This window comes from Lynx canadensis, chromosome A2 (assembly GCF_007474595.2).
Source record: "Lynx canadensis isolate LIC74 chromosome A2, mLynCan4.pri.v2, whole genome shotgun sequence".
In the NCBI taxonomy this organism is placed as follows: Eukaryota; Metazoa; Chordata; class Mammalia; order Carnivora; family Felidae; genus Lynx; species Lynx canadensis.
This window is the reverse complement of record NC_044304.2, coordinates 3,092,716-3,115,860: the sequence shown is the minus strand read 5'-3', so window position 1 is coordinate 3,115,860 and position 23,145 is coordinate 3,092,716. Positions and strand designations below refer to the sequence as shown.

Below are 23,145 nucleotides of genomic sequence, written 5' to 3'. Positions count from 1 at the left end.
CACACAAGCTGAGCGCAGTAGCTGGAGCTCCAGTCCAGCCAAACCAAATGAGGGGCGCCAGGCTCAGGACGTCCCAGCCTGACCACGGCCTCGGTGGGAACGGAGGCTCCTGGCCAGGGCAGGGTAAGTCACACGCAGTGGACGCCACTGTTTAGCCAGCAACTGCCCAGTGCGGGTGTCTGTCTGAATCCGCGTGATGGCCCCGTGAGCCTGGGATCCTTACACAGGTGAGGAATGAGAAGCCCGGGGTGGGAGTGCCACTCATCCAAGGTCACAGAGCAAGTCCTGCCCCCAGTGCTCACACCCTTGGAACATCAAGGACACTGGCCAGCCCACAGCGGCCCCCAAGCCTGAATGGCTCGCATGCCCCGAGCTACTGCTTCTGGGGACCCTGAATCTTGCCTCGGGGGTCCCAGAGCCACCTGCAGCCTGGCTGGGAACAGAGAAGCACGGTCTCCACCCCGCGGGCCCAGGCCCGCCCACTGGGTCCCTGCTCCCGCCTGGGTGCTGGGCGGCCGCACGCAGGAGGGTCAGACCACAGCCTCCACTCGAACCCCTATGACTTCTCTAAAGGCCCACCTCCCCACCCCCACTCTCCCTCACCGTCAGCCCTGCAGGGCCAGGCCAGGCCAGGCAGGGGCACCTTCGCAACCAAGTTCACGTTCGCTGTGAATGCTACGGCTTAAATCCTTCGTCCCTGGACGGGTCCTGGACAACTGCCCCAGCAACACTAGACAACCAAGTCAATAAAAGTGACTTTCATTAAAAAAACCCTTTATAGTCATTTCATGTTGGTTGGAAATCACAGAAGTTAGGCAGAAAAACAACCCAGGGGACAGATACAAAGGGACAGCACAGCGCTTCCCCGACAGGTCTCTGCTCCTTGGGTGGTGGGCGGGGGCCGGGGCAGGCCTGGGGCATCTACGTGCGACGGGTGGGCCTGGCCGCCGGGGCTCAGCTGTCCTCCTCGTCCAGGGACTCTGAGGCTATCCGCACCCTCGAGCGCTCCTGCCGCTCCTTTCCGGGCACGTCCAGCTCGGGGGCCTCCTGCGCACTGCTGGTGGGGACACAGCACGGGTGCGGGTGAGCACGTGGCCCTCCACCGCCAGCAGAGACCCAGCGCCCAGGGAGCGCGGCCGTGTCCGGAGCGCCCTCCGCCGCCCCAGCCGGGCCGCAGGGCGGACCCAGGGTCCTCACCACGGCGGCGTCCGCACCCAGGAGCCCACGCGCCCGTTCCCGGAGCGACGGGAGGAAGCCACCCTCCCGGGGGGCCGGGCCCAGAGCAGCTCCCTGGATGGGGGACCCACGGGTCAGCGGCAGGGGTGGCGGGTGCGAGCAGCCCGCGCGGTGGGCGCCTTCTCAGGAAGCTGCCCCCGTGGCCGCGGCCCCCGGCGATACTTACTCGTTGTGTAAGGGCTCTTCAGAGGAGCCGCACCCCAGCCCCTCCTCGGAATTCTGTCCTTCCTCCTGCTCCTTGTCCCCTGCGCTCTCCCCTTTCTGGGACGTGGCCTCGCCATTCACCGGGGCTGAGAGATCTGGGTGGGAGAAGGGCTCGTGACCCCGTGGCCCTGCCCGCCGGGAGCAAGCGAGAGAGCTGGTTTGGGGACAGGAGCCCTAAAGGAGCCTCCACCCACCTCGAGGGCCCCGGCGCAGGGCACCCACCACATGCCCCCGGCCCACACTTCCCAGACCCATCGGGACTGCTCGTCCGTCAGGCTGGGGCACGTGCCGGGTTCTGCAGCCGGCTCTGGGCCCCGGCACATACAAGCCTGAGACAGGGAGCGACTGGTAAATGAGCGGGGAAACACGTGTGCAGAGTCTGGGGACAGAAATAAGGAGACGCCCCCTGCGGGCCGGCCCTGGGGCTGCGGAGGCTTCAGGTCTGAAGAAGGAGCACCTCCGCAGCCCCCATCAGCACCACGTAACCCTAGCGGGAAGGACAGCGCGACAGCCCCTTTGTCGCTGAGGGACCCAGCACCACTGTCCCTTCGGGAAACACCTTCTTTCTCCTCTCAGCCCGCCCCTGGCCCTCCCAGGTCCAGCCAGCCTGTCCCGCGACGCTCCCACACGCGGCCCCCACGCACGCACGGCTTCCCGTGCTGTCTGGCTCTGAGGGTCTACGAGGGCTCCCGCCCTGCTCCTCACCAGCGCTCAGCTCGTCCTCCGCCCTCTCCGTGGGGGCCTCCTCTCCGGCCAGCGCCTCCTCTGCCTTCTCCACCTCGGCCCTCTCCTTCTCCGTCCCAGTTCTGGTCGCCTTCTGGATGGCCTCGATCTTTGGTCCCAGGACCCGAGACTTGAGCCGGGTGTAGACCTCTGCGGCCTTCTCCATCACCTCCTTGTTGGCCTTGTAACGGCGGATCTGACCCACAAGAGGCCCGCTCAGGAGACGCAGCGGGTCTCGCCCCCCGCCAGAGCCCCGCCTCCAAGGCCGCCACCTCCCAGGCCGTGCCCCTCAGGACCCCTACCCCCGCCCGCCACCAGGCCCTTCCGCTGCTAGGATCCCACCGCACCTTCTTCAGTGTGGCCACCACATCTGTGTTCTTCTGGAGGATCTGTGAGGTCACCTGCAGGGTCCCCAGCTCCTCCAGCGCATTCAGACACCTCTTCACATCCTGCAGGGTGGGGAGAGGAGGAGGGGCGGCACCTAGCTGAGGGGACCCTAGGGAGTGCCCTGGGGGGCAGGCGGAGTGACAGGGACCCCCAGGGGTGGTGGTTGAGAACCAGAACCTGGAGGACCGCTCGGTGCCACCTGTGGGGACACCAAGCAGCACACCCCGGGTGGCGCCCCCTGCTGGAGGACGCCAGGTGAACCGAGACCCAGGGTTTGCCTCAGTTTCCCAGAACTTCTCAGGGGCTCCACACACGAGGGGCTGGGGGACTGCCTGGCCTGGAGGAACCTCCGCACCCCGAGGAGGGTCTCACCGGATTGTCGACTTTCAGGGCGAACTTGATCTCGCTGTGCAGCTTCTGCAACTTTTCCTCCACGGAAGGTTCTGCGGCCAGGAGAGAACGCAGCACCTGCACGTGACTGCAGCCGCAGAAACCACCCTGGCCCGGTCCCGCCACCCGACCAGCTTCCTCGACCCGTGCACGTGCATGGGAGCAGAGGACCTGCCCTGGTGGCCCGCCCTCCTCACCTTTCTTCTTCTCCACCTTCCGGTCGGGCGGGAACCCTTCTGACCGCTTCCGGGTCCGCTCCACCTTGGGGGGCCTGTGGAGTCACACCCCTTAGCCCTACCCTCGCCTGCCGCGTAGCCCCCCCTGCCCTGCCATGGCCTTCCTGCCCCCGGGGGCCTCTGTGTGCGTGGTCGGGGAGGAGGAGGGATCAGGGCCCACTGGGACCTGGTCTAGGCAGCCGCCAAACTCCCATCGGGAAGGTTCATTCCCTGATGCTGGATTCCCGGTTAGCAAGCGGGCAGGGGGATGGGCTGTATCCCCCAGGCTTGGATTTCCAGTCTGAGGACCACTGGTCTGGGGGACAGGGTCCCCCCCTCAGCACTGCTGACAAGGGGCGGGTCGCTCTCTGAGGAACATCCGGGCCCTGTGGGGGGCTGGGCAACAAGCTGGCCCCACCCCCTCAATGCCAGGAACACCCCCAGCGTGACAACCAGATAGGTGGGGTGGTGTCCACTGGGGGCAGAACCTCAGTCTGGAGCAGTGGTTCCTACTGACGGGGCCCCACTTGGTTTGGATCTATCTCCAAGACTGATTTCGGAAGTCGGGTCCCTCCTGTACGGGGTGAGGGGGGACGGATCCCCAGGAGGCCGGGAGCCGCAGGGACCAGAACGGGGCAGGTGGGCCCCCAGGTAGCCGCGGGAGGAGAGGCAAAGCGGGTCCGACCTGGCTCGGGGCCTCTCCTCGGGGCGCCCTCTCTTCTCCTTCTGGCTGGGTCTCCTCGAGGGCTCTGTGCTTTGTGACTGTCTGGCCGCCTTCTTTGCCTGCAGCGTCCAGAGAGGGTCAGGGCTGTGGCGGGCAGCGGGCGCTCCCTTTAGAGGTTCAGCCTGCCACCGCCTGCCACCACTGCACTGTCGGGAACTGGCGGACGGGGCAGGACGGGAAGAACGACCCCTTGGTCCAGCACGTGCCCCAGGTGACAGCGTCTCAGGCCCTACAAGGACCACTCACTCAACGGGAGGAGCGGCCCCACAATCTGCACTTCCTGCGGCAGGGATCTTGGGCCCTTTTTTGTGACCGAGGGAAAACAGGGAGAGAGTAAGGTCGTCCTCTGTCCCGTGGGGCTCGGTCTAGAAGGTGACAGGCCTGGAAGTGAGGCTCAGATCCAGGCAGATTGCGAGTGCCAGGAAAGCGGGGTGTTGACGAGCCTGCAGGGCTGCCCTGGGCCTGCGGGTCACCCCTCATGCTCACAGAGGCCTATCTGCTCCCCACTCGTCCCAGAGTCCTGCCCCCCGCAGCACCCAGAGGGCACCTGTGAACACAGGAGTCAAGTCTGCCCTCCTCGGCCCACAGCCCTTCAGGGCTCCCACCTCCCTGGGGGAAAAGCCCAAGTCCTCCCTGAGACCCCAAGGCCCGGGACGACCTGCCCCATCCCCTCTCCTCTTTCTCCCCCCTCCACCTCTCCGTTCTACCCACATGGGCCCCCTGGTTGTTGCTCCAACACACCAGGCCTGGTCCTGCCCCAGGGCCTTTGCACAGACTGTGCTCTCAGCCCAGCGTGCTGTTTCCCCAGATACTCTCCCAGACCACCTCTCACTCCATTCAGATCCTTACTTCACGGCACACGGCATCTTCTCAGCTAAAGCCTTTAGGGTTTACCCCACCTAAAACTGAAAAGCCCACCCGACAGCTCATGCCCCTTGACCTGCCTTCTTGTCTTTCGCACCCAACGTGCTAGAACGCACCTCACGTCGTCCCCCGTCTGGCCCCCTCACGCGAACCCCGGCTCCTCCACGGCGCAGGTCTGTGTGTCTCGTTCACCGCTTCACCCCCACCCCCACCCCCACCGGCGCCGACCCGGCGGGCGGCGGGAAGGGACCCGCCGGGCCCGCGCTCCCGGTTAGCGGGTAGCGCCGCATCCGCGCCAGCAGGACGCACCTCTCGCTGCGGCTCGGCCTCGGGCCCCGAGTCGGACGAGGACTGCGGCCCCCGCCCCCGGCCCTTGCGGCCGCGCTTCCTCACGGGCTCGTCCTCGTCGCCCGGCTCGTCCCCGCTGCTGCCCCCGCTGCCCCCGGCGGGGGCCTCCCCGCGCTCGCGCTCCCGCCGCCGCTCCTTCTCCTCCTTCTCCTGCTCGCGGAGCCGCCGCAGCTCCTCCTCCTGCTCTCGGCGCCGCCTGGCCTCCAGCTCCCGCCTTCGCTCCTCGTCCCGGCGCTTCCACTCGCTGATGCGGTCCACCTCGTCGCTGTCGCTGCGGAGGCGCGCCCGTTAGAGGGCCCGGGGGCGCGCCGCCCGCCCGCCAGCCCGCCCGCCCGCCGCCCTGGCCTGCCGCCCACCTGTCGCTGCTCGAGCTGCTCGGGGGCCGCTCTGGCTTCGGCTTCCGGCCGCGGGGCTTCGGGGGCGGCTTCTCAGCTGCAGGGAAGGGGGGGGGGCGGTCGGCGAGGGATCTCTCCCCCAGGACGGCGCGGGGGGTGGGGGTGGGGGAGGGGGCGCCCCGGCCCGCGCCCTACCTGGCTTCCGGCCCCGAGGAGGCTTCTTTACCGACACGTCCGAGTCGGAGGAGGAGGAGGAAGAGGAGGAGGCAGAGGACGGCGCGGACCTGGCCACGGCCACAGGCTCGCCCTTGGCCCCGTCGGATTCCGCTTTGGAGTCGGAGTCGGAGGCCGAGGGCGCCTTCTGAGAGAGGCGGGGGGTGCAGAGGTGAGGACACAGGCCACGGGCAGCCCCCTCCCCGCAAACAACCGCCTCTTCCTTGGGCTCGGCGTGGGGGGGTCCCGGGCCTCATCCCCTCGGGGAAGCGGGGGGAGGCAGAGGAGAGCCGCCGCGCTTTCCGGGGCTAGAGCTCTTGGTTGGTTTTTTAATTTTATTTCAGATAGAGCAGGCGCGTGAGCAGGGGAGAGGGGCAGGGGAAGGCAGAGCATCTCGGGCAGGCTCCCCACACAGTGCAGAGCCTGATGCGGGGCTCGATCCCTCGACCCTGGATCACGACCGGAGCCGAAACCAAGAGTTGGACGTTGGACCGACTGAGACCCACCCCCCCACGCGCCCCTACAGCCCTTCCCAGTGCAGAATAGGGGCGGGAGGCCCAGTGAGAGGAGGGCCCTCCTCCTGTCTCCGCCCCCATCCTGCTCCCCACTCCCATGCACACAGGTGGCACGCTCATACACACCCAAGCACCTAACGCGCACACTCGAACACACGCACACCATCCGCGGGATGCGGACACACAACACGCGTGCATTCCCCTCCACACACACCCACTCTCCCTGCCTCACACGGGGCCCCTAAGGACACCCCTCTCCCTTCTGAGGCCAGCGTTCCAGCACCCCAGTTTCTGCACCGGCCTCTGTGTTCCTCTCAGGAGTGGTGGCAGCCGGGCGGCCTCCGGCCCACAGACGGGCCCTGCACACTCCACCCTCGGAAACCACACACCAAAGCCGTCGGTGGAGGCAGAGGCAGACGGTGGTGATCCCTGGTGGCCTGGGCCCTACCCTCCTCCAGAAATGACAGACTCTACCCACGGGCAGTGGCTGGTGACCACACAGAGCCTCTCGGGGGTTCCCGCAGGCAGGCAGGTGGGAACAAGACACGAAAAAACCCCTCTACCTTTTTCTTCCGTCCCGCAGGGGGGCCCCGCCGAGGCGCCCGCACCACAGCTTTCTTCTCGGGGGTGAAGTCCTGGGCGGAGAGAGAGAAGGCGCTGAGTGTGGGCCCCACGGACTGGCCCCGGCTCGGCCCCCGTGCGTGCGTGCGCCCGCCTGCCCGCCCCCGGAGGCAGCCACCTGCTCACCTGGTCACTGGTCTTCTCTGACTCAGAAGAGCTTTCTGAGTTCTCTTCCTCGGATGGGGACACGCTGGCTTGATCCAGGTCGCTGGAGGCCTTTCGAGCTCGTTTTGAGACCGACATCTAGAAAGAGCGCAGCCCGAGCACAGGAGCGATCAGAAATTTCGCCTGTGTGCTCGGCACAGCCGTCTCCCGCCTGGCCGCTCACACCCTGGAGAAGAGCTGAGGTTCTGGAATCCTTGGGAGGTGGCAGGGACCCCTTGCAGGATCTGACTAAAAACCAGGGATCCTGGGGTGCCTGGGGGGCTCAGTCAAGCATGAGACTCTTTTTTTTTTTTTTAATGGTTATTTTTGAGAGACAAAGAGAGACAGCATGAGCGGGAGAGGGGCAGAGAGAGAGAGAGAGAGAGAGAGAGAGAGAGACCCAGAATATGAAGCAGGCTCCAGGCTCTGAGCTGTCAGCACAGAGCCCGATGCAGGGCTCGGACCCACCAACCACGAGATCATGACCTGAGCCGAAGTCGGACGCTTAACCGACTGTGCCACCCAGGCGCCCCTAGCATGAGACTCTTGAATTCGGCACAGGTCACGATCTCATGGTTCATGGGTCTGAGCCTCACATCGGGCTTTGTGCTGACAGCGCGGAGCCCGCTGGAGATTTCCTCTCCCTCTCTGTCCCTCCCCCACTCACATGCGCACGCTTGCTCACTCTCTCTCTCAAAAAAAAATAAAACAAAACAGGGATCTTGAACCTTAAGTACACTGTGCACAGTGACAGAGGCCAGACACAGAAGGACACGTCCTGTGTGACCCCACTCACAGGGGGTCCCTAGAGGAGTCCTGTCCATAGAGTCAGAGAGTGGATGGTGGGAGCCGGGGGTGGGGAGTCAGTGCTTCACGGGGATAGAGTCTCAGTTTGGGGAGATGGAAAGTTCTGGAAAACGTGGGGGGATTTGCAAAACTGTGTGAGTGTGCTTAATGTCCCTGAGCTGTACATTTTATTTTTTTTTAAGTTTACTTATTTATTTTGAGAGACAGAAACAGCACGAGTAGGGGAGGGGCAGAGAGAGTGGGAGAGAGAATCCCAAGCAGGCTCCGTGCCACCAGTGCAGAGCCCGACATGGGCCTCAAACCCACAAAACTGCGAGATCATGACCTGAGCCAAAACCAAGAGTCGGACGCTTAACCGACTGAGCCACCCGGGCGCCCCAGAGCTGTGCATTTTAGAATGGCTGATTTTTGGGGCGCCTGGGTGGCGCAGTCGGTTAAGCGTCCGACTTCAGCCAGGTCACGATCTCGCGGTCCGTGAGTTCGAGCCCCGCGTCGGGCTCTGGGCTGACGGCTCGGAGCCTGGAGCCTGTTTCCGATTCTGTGTCTCCCTCTCTCTCTGCCCCTCCCCCGTTCATGCTCTGTCTCTCTCTGTTCCAAAAAAAAAATAAATAAACGTTGAAAAAAAAAAAAATTTAGAATGGCTGATTTTTTAATGTGAACCTTACCTCAATAAAAGGATAAAAAAAAATCGGGGCGCCTGGGTGGCTCCATCAGTTAAGTGTCTGATTTCGGCTGTCATGATCTCACAGTTCACGAGTTCGAGCCCCACACTGGGCTCTATGCTAACAGCTCAGAGCCTGGAGCTGCTTCAGATTCTGTGTCTCTCTCTCTCTTTCTCTCTCTCTGTCCCTCCTCTGCTTGTGCTCTCCCTCTCTCTCAAAAATAAATAAACATTTAAAAGAAAAAAATAAATTAAAGATAAATAAACACATGCACACACACACACATACACACAAACAACCTGAATTCAGTTTCAGGGGTCCACGCATTCTCTGACATCCACCCAAAGAAGCCAACATAAGAATCTTTAAGATTCTTTAAGCTTTAGAAGTAGATCTCAGCCAGGGAAAACCCAGGCCTCCCCAGCCAGCCAGTGCTGAGTTCAATGGCGCTTTGCCTCTGTTTTGTCACATCGGAGATGCAGTGGTTCTCCTAACCACTGTCACCGGAGCATCTCCCCCGCTCCGTGCCCTGTCCAGGGCATGGTGGGCTGGACTGTGTCCCCCTAAAATTCACCTGTTGAAGCCCTGACCCTCAGGACCTTAGAACGGGACTGTGTTCGGAGACCGGGTCTTTAAGGATATAATTAAGTTAAAATGATGTCACTGGAGTGGCCCTAATCCAGTGGGACCTGTGTCGTTATAAGAAGAGATCAGGACATGGCCACAGAGGGACGACCACGTGAGGACACGGGATGGGGGCACGGCATGTGCACGCCAGGGAGAGGCCTCAGAAGGAACCAGGCCTGCCAACACCTTGATCTCAGACTTGCTGCCTCCAGGAATACTGACTGGTGTGCAAGCCGTCTAGTGCACGGGACTCTGTGAGGCCAGCCGGCACACATGTACACTCAGTGACCCACTGGGGAGAGATAAGGCCCCCTACTGTCGCACAACATGTTCCAGCCAGGAGAGGCAAACGGAAACATTCCGTGCAAATCTGAGAGAAGGGTTACTCGCGTATGGGGGACCAGGACGGGACAGAGGGAGGACAGAGAAACGGAGGGAGGACGGAGGGATGGAGGGAGGACAGAGGGAGGACAGAGGGATGGAGGGAGGATAGAGGGACGGAGGGACGGAGGGGGGACAGAGGGATGGAGGAAGGACAGGCGGGGGGACAGAGGGGCGGGAGAGATGGTAAGCACAAAGCTCCACAGGGGAAGGCAGCGTGGCTAGTGAGTGGTCAGGGGAGGGACGGGGACTGTCGGGGCCGGACCTGCAGGGCTGTGTGGTCAGGTGTGGAGTCTGGCCCCCCTTCGTGGGCGGCCGAGCTGAAGCCCGGGGCACTTGGTACTCCCTCTCGGGACACAGACGACCTGCAGCCTAGGGGCGCTGTATGCTCTCCCTTCTCAACGCAGGCGCTCAGGGGATCCAGTCGCCAGGCAGTTCTAGGAGAAGCGTTTCAAGCCGGCCGTGGCCTCCTTCCCCAGACCAAAGGGCATCACAAAGACTAGGGTGACCCAGGACCCTTCCCCCTGACGCCAGGGTGCAAGGGGAAGCAATGGCGAGGGGCCCCGAGCTGCGAGATCCTGGAGCCCCAGAGAGCACAGAGACCCCGGCTGGGCGGGCAGGGCCGGGACCCCGTCCCCAAGAGCTGGCGTCGGGATCTGCCTCACGAAGGAGGCCGTCCGTGGAACCACTCAGAGGACAGATGAGAAGACCAGCCAACAAGTTGTTGGCTGAAGAGAGAATGTATAAAGCCGGCCCCGCGGGAAAACCACAGCCCCTCACAGATCAGATTTGAAAGGGCAGCTGCGGGTGGGCTAGGGGATGGGGCTCCCGGGGAAAAGCGCTTTTAAATGTTCCCCGGTGCGGTTAAACGGGGTTGTAATAAAAACTTGTATCTGTTTAATGCAAAAGTGACCCAAAAAATCTAAGTAGTGACTTACAAACAGGGGTTTAGGGGCACCTGGGCGGCTCAATCAGTTGAGCATCTGACTTGGCTCAGGTCATGGTCTCAAGGTTCATGAGTTCGAGCCCCACGTCGGGCTCTGTGTTGTCAGCACAGAGCCTGCTTCCGACCCTCTGTCCTCCTTTCTCTCTGCTCCCTCCCACGCACTCACACACACACTCCCTCTCTCTCTCTCTCTCTCTCTCTCAAAATAAACTTTAAAAAATTCTTAATAAAAAAAACACAAAAAAACAAATAGGGGTTTATCTCTCAGGGGTGGCACGGGGCAGGGTTGTTTTCTACGCATTTCTATTTAGTGTCTCCAACAGCCGTAAACAGAAATAATGGGGAATTTGACAAAACAATGCCAAGCGCACCATAAAAACTTGGAGCTAAATGCCCAACGAATTTTTTTTTCCTTTTTCTTTTACGCATTCGCTTTTGAAACAGCGAGAGAGGGCAAGCGAGCAGGGGAGCAACAGACAGACCCCACGCTAGGAGCGCAGAGAAATCGTGGCCTGAGCCAAAATCAAGAGCCAGACACTTAACCGACCGAGCCACCCAGGTGCCCCCCTGAACGCCCGACGGTCTTACTAACGTACCGGTGAGAAATCACAGACTGCTTCTCGACCACTGAGGACCTCGTCGTAAAACAGTACTTAATGACCAAGAAATGCTCAGCAAACAGACACCGTGTGGACGGCTGCCGATTCTGTGCTTCACACCCCCACCCGCACCCCCGCGCCCCCGCCCGCATCCACACCCCCACCCGCGCTCACACCTGCACCCCGTGTGAGGCACACTCGGGATCGCAGACAAACCCGCCAGGGCGTTTCCAGTCCCCGGCACAGCAGCCCGCGCACCTAACACGGATATTTTCTACCGGCTTCTCCGCACCTTTCGCGTCTCATACCTGACGACAAGCACGGCTTATCGTGAGGATTGGAGCCAAAAGAAACGTTATTTTTATCAGTAATGGTAGGAAAGCCTGTGCAAGACAGTGGCGCTAGGTCCCCGCCTTTTCATCCCGCACCCAGATGCTCAGAGGCAGTCAAAAGGCAGAGAAGAGAAAGGGCAAGAGACTGTCTCTGGAACCGAGAACTCACGTCCTCACGGAAACCTGCACACGCACGTGCACGGCAGTGTGTTCACAGCGGACCACAGTGGACACAACCCAGATGTCTATCAACTGGTAAATACGTGTCCACCGCACACGCGCACGTCCCTCGGCCGCGAGCAGGAGCGAGGCGCCCACCCCCGCCGCCCCGCGGACCGACCCCGAACACACGACGCTCAGGGAGGGAACCGGACACAAGAGGCCACGTGGGGTGTGGGTCTGCGTGTGTGAAACGTCCAGAACGGGCTCATCCACGGACAGGAAGAGGGCTCGTGGGGGCTGGCGGATGACTGCTAAGGCGGACAGGGTTTCTTTCGGAGTGACGGAATGTTCTGGAACTCGCCGGTGGTGGCGGCTGCACAGCTCTGTGAATGTACTAAGAACCAGTGAACTGTGTATTTTGAAAGGGTGAATTTCGCGCTATGTGAGTGGTATCTCAATTTTCAAAAAGCATGTTAAACACCCAGAAAAATTATCTGCATATTCAGGTTACGGGCATAATTTCAGCTAGGAGGCTCCTGGGAGGGAAAAGCCAAGAGCGAGCACGTGCATTCTACTTCTGCTGGGATCTGTTCAGTCTGGCTGGTGTTGAGTAAAAGGTCGGGTTAATAATACAGGAAGGCATTTCAGCTCACACTACAGACCCGGGCTAGGCACACCCCCTCCTCGAGATGACAATCTATGAAGCGGAAACGGTAATATCTACCGAGGAACGTTATAAAGAGTAATGAAATGACATACGTAAAAAAATGATAACAAACAAAAATAAATGAAACAAATCATGATGGAACCGTGCGTTGAAAACAAGAAAGGCAGCGGGGGGAGCCCAGGCTGCTGGGGGCGGGGGGCAGAGAGAGGCTGGGCTGCCACCTCCCCCCCGCCCCCCCACCAGGCCAAGGGCTCCCGCCCCACCCCTACCTTCAGGGCTGCGGCCTTCCGTTTCAGGCCACTGTTGTCGCTGCTTTTGTCCGAGTCGGAGTCGCTCTCCATCCTGTCGCTGGCCGCTGTGGCGGTCACAGCTGTGACGGCCATGACCCCCCGGACCTCGTCGTCCTCGCTCCCGCCCGCCGGGTCGGCTTCGGGGGCCTCGCTGTCAGAGGAACTCACCGGCTGGGGGGGCGAGACAGTGGGGGGGGGGGGGCACAGACCAGTCACCAGCAGGCTTGGGCGGATTCCCCAGCCGGGACAGTGACCCCGAGGACAGATCCCACGGCGGGGTCGCAAATGTCAGGGTCTGGCCCCCTGGCTTTCCAAACGGGGCGGCCCGGAAAGACTAAAGAATTGAGGCCCAAAGGCAAGATGGGCACATGCGGTGTGTGCCAGGGTCCAAGGTCAAACCTCAGGCCGGTCTGTGACTTAGCCTCTCGGGACCTCAGTTTCCACATCTGAGGGAGACGGGTGGCACGACTTTGGCCTCTCGGGGCTGTGGCAAGGATGAGGCCGGAGTGGCACACGGCATTCTTAGGGCAGTGCCCAGGCTGGCAAGCGGTCCCCCAAAGTTCGCCAGTTCACTGTCGGTACGCCCATCGCGACGAAGACAGGACCTCCAGGCCGAAACTTCCAGGCTCTGCTATTTCTGCTTCACCCAAAGTGCCCGCTCGGTCAAGAACAGCCACAGAAACACTTCCGCCGCGCTCGGCACGTGCCGGGCTCCTTTACACGCTCGGGGGCGTTCGCGCAGCGGCGGGTGCCAGGCACGGGGCTGGGCGGGCAGGCAGCGAGCACACACAGATGTGAAGGCAGCGCGGCCCCTGCCCCCGGGGAGCTTACCATCTAGCGGGAGAGGCCAAGAGCAGCCATTTCGGCAGAACAACGTCTCGCTGCGGGGACGGGGAGAGGGGAAAATACTGGTACGTGGGTGCCGAGGAATCAGGGAGAGGTGGGTGTAAGGTGGCAGGAATGTTCTGAAGTGCGTTTTGGGGAGGAATCCTCGGAGGGCGGGACGTTTCAGCTGATGAGTCATCTCAAGCATGCAAAGGGACAGGAACAGCACGAGGGGAGGGACGGTGCCCCTGAGAACCGGGCGGGCGAGGTCGGTGTGGCCGGGGCAACGGTGAGCGAAGAATGTGGCGGAAGAAAGGCTGGAGGGCTGGGCCAGGGCTGATGCAGGGTTATGGGGGATGTAGGGGACCCAGCAGTCGCACAAGGACGGTCAGGCCACAGGGCTCTCTCGGGCCTGTTTCTGACCCCGTTCTGGATATCTCGTTTGTAGGAGGAACACAGATGAGTCCTGGTCAAACTCATCCACTGAGTGCCACAGAACATCCACTGCCTGAGGCCTCGTGCTGGGGCGGGGGCGAGACGGTGTGAGACAGGGTCCCTGCCCTCGGGGAGCTCACAGTCCCCGACGGGGACTAATGCGGAGAAAGACAAGGAAACACAGAGAGACAACACGGCCTGAGAGGGGGTGCCGCTCCGTTCCTGGAGCACCCAGCAGAGTCCGAGGGTAACATCTGACCCCGTTATTTCACGGTACTTCTTTACCGAGTAATTAATTTCTTTTAAGACCGAGACTGTGACTTTTTAGAGCTACGGTCTGCAAAAACACCAAATTTCCACCTACTAATAAATAGACAAAGTGCAGAGCAGCTATAGGACAGAATACTATTCAGCCACGAAAAGGACTGAAACTGATATGCGCTACAGGGTGGATGAACCCCCGGAACACGCGCAGTGAAAGACGCCAGAAGCATTCCACTTCTATGAAATCTGGAGTATGCAAATTCATAGGAACAGAAAGTTGATTAGGAGTTCTCAGGGGCGGGATGATGTTCTCAGGAGATGCTCAGTTAGTTGAGCATCCGACTCTTGACTCCAGCTCAGGTCGCGATCCCAGGTTTGTGGGATCGAGTCCCACTTTGGACTCTGCACACGAGGCATGGAACCTGCTTGGGATTCTCTCCCCTCCTCCCCTAATCGAGCTCTCTCTCTTTCTTTAAAAAAAAAAAGGAGTTCTCGGGGGCTACAGGAAGGGGAGAATTGGGGGTGACAGCGAACAGGAAGGGGGGGTTTCCTTGTGGGGTGATGGAGTGTTCTCGATTAGAGAGCAGTGGCGATTGCACGACACTACAAATGTATAAAACCCACTGTAGGACACGTTGAAAATAGTTAAAACAGCGGATTTCCCAAATTCATTAAAAAAAACTTACAACAAGAGAAAGGCACACTCCCTCGGTGGAACCACAGCCGGGGATCGATGGATCGGGCCGGGGCCGCCCGCCGGCCGAGATACAAGCAGGGAGGACGGAAAGGGGTCCGAGTCCGCGAGGAGCCTCGGGGGCCGCGCCGACTGGACACAGGAGGCCAGACCAGGACCAGGGAGCAAGGAGGCAGGAGCACGGGCGGCCGGGGGGCCGGGAGGGAAGGGAACCGGGGTCAGCGCTGGACACAGGACCAGACAAGCGCTTGGTAGGACATCAGCACAGAAGGGCTCAGAAGAGGGGAAACGTGGCTGCCGGAGAGGAGACAGGAGGACCCCCGGCCCAACCGATCCCCCGTTCCCTGATCTCTTGCAGGAAGCCCCCCAGGCCTTCCCTGACTGAGGGGTCCTGAGCCCACCCTGGCCTTCACACAGCCGGGTTAACAGGCGAGGAGAGTAAGGGCCAGGTGTTGACAGGACCTCGTGCTCAGCACGCAGCTCCTTCTGTCTCCCCTGAGACACCGTAACAGGGCCCACACTGGATATGCTTGACGAGAGTAAAAGACGTGACGCTAGGTAGGGCAGGCCCCAAACCTAAAACGAGGGGGCAGACGTTACCCCGAGCTTGCTCTGGGTGTGTGTGTGTGCGTGTGCGCGCGTCCTGGGTATGAGCCGTCACCCTCATTTTGCAGACGAGCAAAGGGTGACACGACAGCTCAAGACCACGGCGAGTGTGTGACAGAGGCGAGATGCCGGCCGGGCCTGGCTTGGCCTCTAAGCCGGGGCCACCGGACGCAGCGACTGCTCACGGAAACCCCTCGTTGCTCCTGACCAGCCGGGGTCCGACCTGTGCCTCTCACGTCCAGCCAGGTGGCCGGGCTGGGTGGGCCTGTCCCACAACTGGGCAAGTGGACGCTCCAGAAGGTAAGTGGCCGGCCCTGCGCTGTGCCTGTAGATAAGGCCGGGAACGCTGGATCTCGGGGCGGGGGTCAGCCCATGGGGTCTCACTGCCTGCCAGCAAAGCCTTGGGGAAACGGGACCCCCACGGAGAAGCACGAGGCACAGGGAGGAGCCAGGAAACACGGCCAAGAGCCAGCCAACCTGCAGCCATCGCGAGCCCAAAGGTCTGGTGAGCGAGGCGAACCTCAGTTTCTCTCACGGCCCTCACGCGTCAGGAGGGCGATGGGGGGGATGGAAAGGGAAGGTCATATCCGGCCCGGCCTCGCTCCCGACCCCGCCATCACCTGCTCAGCACCGCGTCACTGCGCTAGGTGCCTGATGTGCGTCTGCTCACGGGGTTCCCCCCACAGCCCTGTGGCACTGTGACACTACCATGACCCTCTGCCTTAGAAGAGGACACAGAGGTTCAGGGAGGTGATGTGGATTCCCAAGGCACACGGTAAACTGGTGGTAGACCCAGAACTTGAGCCCAGCAGGATGCTTCGCCTCAGACCCGCTGTGCAGAGGTGATTCTCTGGGCCCTCCTCCAGGGCCCCCCCGCCCCCCCGTGCCCGATGAAACTCAGCCCGAGACACAGGAGGCCCGGGCTTTGGCCCCAGCTCACTCTAACTAGGCTGAGAACCCTAGACAGGTCTCTTTCCCTCTTCCCCTATCGAGGGACGAGGATGCATTTCTAGAAAACGCTCCGTCAATGGTTCTCAACCAGGAACGACGTCTGTCTCCTGGAAGACATTTGGCAATGTCTGGGGACATCTAGGGCTGCCGAGACTGGGGGTGCTCCTGGCATCGAGTGGGGGGTGGTGCTCAGGGACGCTGCTCAAAACCCCACAGTGCCCAGCCCCCCCCCCCCCCCCCCCGCCATGAGAATGATCCAGGCACGAATGTTGAAAAACCCTGGTTTAGGTCTAAGATGTCTCAGATTCTAGCTGGGTCGCTCTGGGCCTCAGTTTGCTCATCAATAAAACGGAAAAGATGCCACCTGCCCAGGCCATCCTCAGCACTGGATTAAGACCATGAAGTTGGAACCACGCTCAGATGCCATTTCCACCTCCCGGCTTGGCAAGGGGGTGAGGGAACAGGGCTAGTGGTCACCTCTTAGTGAGAGAGCCAGCTGAGTTAAGGCTGTCGAAAAGAACGAGGCTGTTCTCTGCACAGAGACCAACAGTCAAGATAAATTTTGGGGGAAGCCTGGTTGGCTCAGAAGAACATGTAACTCTTGACCTTGCGGTTGTGAGTTTGAGCCCCACGACAGGTGCAGTGATTATTAAAGATAAATAAACGAACATTAAAAAAGGATGTATTTTGGAGAACAAGAAGCAAAGTTAAGAATTCCAGGCTTTCGGGGCGCGTGCGTGGGTGCCTCAATCAGTTAAGCGTGCGACTTGGGCCCAGGTCACGATCTCACGGTTTGGGAGTTCGGTCCCACATCGGGCTCTGTGCTGTTAGTGTAGGGCCCACTTTGGATCCTCTGTCTCCCTCTCTCTCTGCCCCTCCCTCCCCACATGTGCACACTAGCACTCTCTCCCTCTAAAATAAACATTAAAAAAAAAAAAAAAAAAAGAATTCTAGACTTTAGAACGGAAAAGCTGTGTTCACGGCTTGACGTGAACACGGAACTTGGGAGAATGTATCAGGAATGAGGAGCTGTGGCTGTCTTGACCGGACGTCGCGGCACCGTGACCGGGAGGGAGGGCTGACTTCCCACTCTCCATAGACACGCTCTCTCGTACACCCCCTTTTCCATTTGGTACCCTGAGCCTGCCTTTCCACTGAAGATGTAGACATACAAGAGAAACGTCAACAGCGAACAGAGAGAACGCTCAGGTACCCGCACAACGCTGCTTCCGAAAGCCCGCCTATGGCCTGGCTCTGCCGGAGACATCCAGGCTGGTGCTTGGGAAGAAACACCTCAGGGGTCCCGGGCCTGAGCCCTTCACGCCGACCCCAAAACCTCCGCAGGCGGGGCCCAGGAATCCGCATCTTAAACAGACGTTCAGTTTGGAGCCACGGGCTCGGTGGGAAACCAAACAGCAAGACGAGCTCTCGCTCTTACAGCCACTTCTACCCCGGGGAGTCTGTGTGGGGCCAGTTCAACGTCAAGGTTGCACCACGGTTGAGTTTCTTTCCTCGAGGGCAGGCATCCACACAGCACTTACCAAGCTGCTGGTGTGCAATAAATATTAAACGGTGCGATGATTCACCAGCAGGCGAGAAGCTTACCGCGTAACCAAACAGAACTTGAGCCGGGGCCAGAAAAGGATCGCGCAGAACCCAAATGCCTTCAAGACCTTCTGACCCACTGCCCCATGATGGGGAGCGGGGAGTGGGGGCCGCGGGAAACCGGGAGAGACAACGGGCAGCAAAGCGGGGGACCTCCTTCTCCTAGACCCACCCCAGGAGGCAAAAGGAAACCACCACCAGCGTCTACTAAATTCTGGACCGTGAGCTCCCGGCTCAGGGGGAGCCCGAGCCGCAGGACAGCACAGGCTGGAGACCCCAAGTTCTCACGCAGGACTAGACGCTGCAGACATCCTGGGTCCGTCGCTCACTCGAACCAGACCCTCTGTGACTCCTGCGTCCCTCCCCACGGACCAGGCCGCAGGGCCTTTCCTTCCCGAGCTGGCCGCTCTGTCCCCGGCAGGCAGTTAGCTCCGCCTCCGGCCAACCTCAAGCCCACCCCTCCTGAGGCCAGACTGCTCTGCCTCCTGCAGAAAACCCCAAACTCGGTGGCTAAAAGCAGAGCAGAGAACCGCAGCCCAGCCTCCCCTCATCTGCACCTCACCCCCAAACGCCCAGAGCGAGGTAGCTCTCTGCGTCCTTCTGCAGCCTTCCAAGGCTTTCCATGAATTTCACTTCAACGTCCCCCCCCCCCCCCAAACAAAAGGCTTTTTCAGAGCTGTAATAACACTATTATAAACCCAAGCTAATTCCAGAGCAGTGGGTTTCACCTGGGGTGATCCCGCACCCCTCCACCCCACCCGGGGGGCACCCGCCAACGTCTGGAGAGGCGTTCGGTGGTCGCGACTGGGGAGGGGAGGTGATGCTAGTACGGAGTGGGTGGGGCCGGGGACGCGACGCAACTCCCACGAGGCCCAGGAAGACCCCGACGGAGACAGAGAATGATGGGCCGGAGGTGAACAGTGTCAAGGGGGAATGAGCCCTTCCTCCTCGCCTACGGAGCAAGCTCAGACCACCTCCGGTGCCCGGCATGTGTAAGAGCCCCGCATGACGTGGGCTCGGCAGTCACCACGCCAGCCACTCTCCACCCCCAGGTACTCACCAGAGGGGCGCTGTAGCTGGCGTGGGGATTGTTCTGGATCTCCCACAGTCCTTCATTGAAGCCTTTCCTCTTGTTGGGTTTCCCGTACTTATCTTTACATTTGTCGTAAGGGAACAGGTCCTTGGGGCCCAGGAAGGCTCTGGAGAAGGGAGGCACGGGGCCAGTCCCGGGTGAGTCAGGCCACCCGGGAGGCACCAGGGGGGACGGTCAAGCCCCACCTGGGGACACTTACGTTTCGTGTGTACCAAAGAAGAAGATGGGGTACTTGTTGGGTGGGGGCTTCACGGCACCGTCGGCGATGTCATCGATCTGCAGGGAGACGCTGGTCAGGGGGTGGCTGTGGGGGGCAGCGTCACCCCCTGAGCCAGGAAACGGCCAAGACATCAGCCAAGTTACTTGGGGAAAGCATATGCTGGGAGAAAGGGAGCCTTCAGCTGAGGGAGACAGGGCTCGTTCCGGTTAGGCATCTGCGTTCCTCTGCGTGACCCCCCCTCCTCCATACACACCTGTCCCCTCCCCCCAGAGTGTTCTGCCTCCAAGGCAGGTGCTTCACCTGAGCAGAGCCAAATACGGGGCCCTGAGTAGCCAGGAGGTGGGGCCAAGCTCAGCTTCTGCGAACTCCCAGGACCCTCCCTCGGGACCCCCTCCCGCACAGAGGCGATCGGGGGTCTCTCTCCCAGAGGCTGCAGCTGGCAGCTCCCAGGATGCAGAGGGTGGGGGGTGGGCTGCAGGAGACAGGCCCTGAGCATCCAGGAAGTCCCACCCTCTCCCTACAGGCCCATGGGCCCCGGCAGCTGTCAGTCACCTCCCCACAGGAGGCTAGCAGCCCCTTCACTTCCAATCAGGTGCTTGGAAATGTTCCGGGCTTGGAGAGCCGGCAGGAGTGGGGGGGGGGGTTGGCGGGGGGGGGGGGGGGGAGGAGAGGGAGAAGCTGGTACTCTGGAAAGAAGGGAAGTGCCCGTAAAGTTTCAAGGCTCCCGTGTCCCCCAGGAAAACAAGCCCAAGCAAATCAGGTTAAAGTGAGTTTTCTGGTCCCCGACAATTCCTTCCCATCCTCTTCTACGTCTGGGGGCTGCTGGAACCTTCCCTGCCCCCCCCCACACACACACCCCAGGTTCCTTGCCCGGTTCTCTGGGCTACTTTTCAAAGTCCTTGGTGGCTGGGCCTCAGGCCCCCACGGCCAGCATCCCCGGCACAGGCGCTTCCTCAAACTTCATCACCCCGAGGACCAGCCTGCCACGCCTTCCAGGCCCGGCTTCCAGGTCACCCAGGACCCGCCTCTGAGCCTGAGGCTCAGACGTGCCAGCAGCAGCACCAGCCCCTGGCCCCTGCCCGACCTCCTGTGGCAGCCTCTCCCCACCCAGACCCCCAGCGCCGCGAGACGCCCGCTGCGCCTCACTTCTACCCAGAGGGAGCGCGGCTGAGATCTCCAGCCACCGGGCAGCTCCTGGGCTCCTCCCGTTCCAGCCCCCTGCTGCCGCCGCTGCTCCCACCCCCCAAACTCCGCCAGTCCGGTCACGCGTTCCCCACCAACCTAGGTTCGGGGGCGACTTTACCCCTAGGACCCGGGGAGGACAACCCCCAGGTCCTCGTCCACACTGGCCTGCCCTACACAGTGCCTGGGACTCCACTCTCTGGGACTCCCAGACTCAGGATGGCCTTCAGACCTGCACCCGGCGGACCATCCGCGTCCCCCGGATCTCAAGCTTTCCTAAAGGGGATCCCCAAAGTCCCCTTGGCTCAACCCCTTCCCTCAGATGCTCTCTCTCGGGTTTGAAGCTGAAAAGGAGTCTGATTCGCGCATCGGGGGGGGGGGGGGACCACCCCCAGATCTCCCTCCACCCCACACCCCAACCAGAGGATGGCGAGGGGATCCGTACAGAGCACCGGTCCCCAGGGTTCAAGTAAGTCCCATTCCAACCTCTGGGCCGCGATACCCCGCATTCTCAGAAGAGTCCTCTCGGCTTCAGTGACCTTGTGAACACAGCTCCCAGCCCCCTTTCCAGCCTTGACCTCCCTCAGCCCCCCTCAGCCTTGACCCTCAACCCTTCTCCCTCAGGTACCCCACAACCCTAGCCCACCCGCACAAACGGCCTGCGGCCCCACAATGAGACCCTTCAGTCTGAGGCGCCCCCTTCCCATCAGTCTGATTCTGCTCTTTAAACCCCATTTTCCTCCGCTCCCCTCACACCACCTACTCGCTCAAATACTTGAACTTGAACTTGAACTCTGCCCCCTCAGGCCCCAGGTCCCTCAAACCCCACGACCCTTGGAGCGATTTGCTCAAGACTGGGCCCCCCCCCCGCCACAAACCCTCCGTTACGCGGGTCCCTGAGGCCCGAGGGCCCCCAGGACCCCGTTACGCGGGTCCCTCAGGACCGGGGCCCCCAGACCCCCGTTATGCGGGTCCCTCAGGACCGGGGGCCCGAGAACCCTGTTGCTCGGGTCCTTCAGGCCCGAGGGCATCCCCCAGACCCTCGTTCCTCGGGTCCCCGAGGCCCGGGGCCCGCAGACCCCCGTTACGCGGGTCCCTCAGGCCCGGGGCCCCCGGAGCCCCGTTACGCGGGTCCCTCAGGCCCGGGGCCGCAGACCCCCGATGCACGGGTCCCTAAAGCTCAGGGACCTCCAGGCCCCCGGTGCACGGCCCCTCAGGCTCGGGGCCCCTCCTGCCCCACCCCCCCGCCTGGCCCATCTCCCGCGCGGCCTCACCCGGGCCGGCCAGTGCGGGTAGCCCTTCATCTTGGCGAACACCAAGTCCCCGGGCTTGAAGGCATGCGGCATGCTGGCGGCGGGAGGCCCAGGCCGCAGGAAGCGGCGGCGGCGGCGGCGGCGGCGGCAGCGACTACGGCGGCGGCGGCGGCGGCGGCAGCGGCAGCGGGAGGCGAAGCCGGGGGCGGGAGCGGGGCGCCTAGGGGGCGGGGGCGGGCGCCTGGGCAGAGAGCCGGCGCCTGCTTATTGGACTGCGGGCTTCCGGAAGTCCCGCCCTCCGGTCGTCACGGGCGGGAGACGCCGTCGCTCAGAACCACGTGCGGGGATAGAGGAGCATGAGGACCAATGAGAAGAGGGGTTGGAGCAGAGCAAGTTAACGGGATTGGGTAACGGGCAGAGCCAAGAGGCGTGACCCAGAGGCCTAATGGGAGCGGGGCGGAGGTTATGGGAGGTGAAAGGGGAAAGGTGGGAGGAGGGAAACGGGGGCTTTCAGGGAGTGGTGAGGCGGCCAGCCAAGCTTCTTCAGGGCGGGGCTTAGGGCAGAGGGGCGGGCCATAGGCCGCCACGGAAGGAGGGCTTTAAAAGTAGGAGGCAGGCCATTGGGTACCACCGAAAGGAGGCCTAATCAATGCAGGGGGCGGGGCCCTGAAAGCCGCCCGCTCCACGAGCCGGGGCTGAACGGAGGGCCTCAGGCCATTGGCTATCACTCGAAAGGGCCTCAAGGTAAGGAGCAGTCATTGGCTACCACAGGGGGCGGGGCTAAAGCAGCTGTTCGCCATTGGATATGGTGATACGAGAGGTTCAACTCAAAATAGGGACGCGCCGTTGCCCGCCCGAGGGGCGGGGCTTGGGAGGGGCGGGACTTGAGGTGTTCTTTGGAGTAACAGCCACAGAGCGCACTGAGCAGGAACTTCTTCCCTCCCGGGAATGTCTTGAGCCGAGCCACAAGATACCCGTTATGCATATTCATTTTAGAAAGCTGTTGCGCACTGCGTGGCCCAATTCCTTAAACTCTGTGCCTTAGCCTACCGACCTATAAAATGGGACTCATAAGGGTGCCTATCTTAGAGGGGCGTAAAAGTGAAAATTAGGGTGATTTCATCACCCCTAAAGCGCTGTGAAGTGTGCCTGGCAATCAGAAATACTGGGAGTACTAGAAGTTGTTAGCCACTTAATTTCTTTGTAATTAGGACCCTTTGTAGGAACTCAAAAGAGCCAGAGAGCTTAAGAAAATGCTGAGTAGTGGGGGAGGGAACAGGGAGGGTTTTTTGCAGGATGTGGTCTAACTGGAGACTGGCAGGATGAATAGAAATTGGTCAATACGGCTAAGTGGATACTGAGAGGGCGCTTAAGGCAGAGCTGATAGCAAGTGCAAACGCCTAAGCTAAAGATGGTGGAGTGAATGAATGGGACAGGCAGGTAAGGCTCTGGGGGTCTACTGAGGACCTATCGTAGTGCCTTGTGGACATTTGTGAGAAGTTTAGCTTTTACTTTAGCTTCGGGTTCTTAAGTTTTTATTTTTTTAACGTTTTATTTATATTTGAGAGAGAGCACGAGTGGGGAAAGGGGCAGAGAGAGATGGAGACATAATCAGAAGCAGGCTC

General features: G+C 61.3%; 1 protein-coding gene across 2 annotated transcripts; it reads right to left on the bottom strand.

The window, feature by feature from the left end:
* Positions 1 to 753: 753 nt before the first annotated feature.
* HDGFL2 (HDGF like 2) lies at positions 754 to 21,650 on the bottom strand. 2 transcript variants are annotated; one of them, XM_030336994.1, is made up of 16 exons: positions 21,542 to 21,650; positions 19,065 to 19,141; positions 18,833 to 18,971; positions 12,372 to 12,563; positions 6,902 to 7,018; positions 6,718 to 6,789; positions 5,622 to 5,787; positions 5,448 to 5,523; positions 5,053 to 5,362; positions 3,841 to 3,938; positions 3,138 to 3,211; positions 2,923 to 2,993; positions 2,511 to 2,612; positions 2,146 to 2,359; positions 1,403 to 1,535; positions 754 to 1,057 (listed from the first exon to the last, which is right to left on the bottom strand). In XM_030336994.1, exons 1-16 carry the CDS (start codon positions 21,611 to 21,613, stop codon positions 955 to 957), a joined length of 2,016 nt encoding a protein of 671 aa, XP_030192854.1. In that variant the 5' UTR covers positions 21,614 to 21,650; the 3' UTR covers positions 754 to 954. The 2 variants fall into 2 exon arrangements, with proteins under 2 accessions (XP_030192854.1, XP_030192857.1); XM_030336997.1 differs by having other exon boundaries at positions 754 to 1,054.
* Positions 21,651 to 23,145: the final 1,495 nt, after the last annotated feature.

What these genes read in the sequence shown, in the direction of transcription:
- HDGFL2 (XM_030336994.1), bottom strand. Translation starts at nt 21,613, where the DNA reads ATGCCGCATGCCTTCAAGCCCGGGGACTTGGTGTTCGCCAAGATGAAG. An exon ending in CCAGCTACAGCGCCCCTCTG is followed by an intron (nt 12,564 to 18,832) that starts GTGAGTACCTGG and finishes TCGCCCCCCCAG; the next exon opens with CCGGTGAGTTCCTCTGACAG. An exon ending in AGCAGCTCGAGCAGCGACAG is followed by an intron (nt 5,363 to 5,447) that starts GTGGGCGGCAGG and finishes GCGCCTCCGCAG; the next exon opens with CGACAGCGACGAGGTGGACC.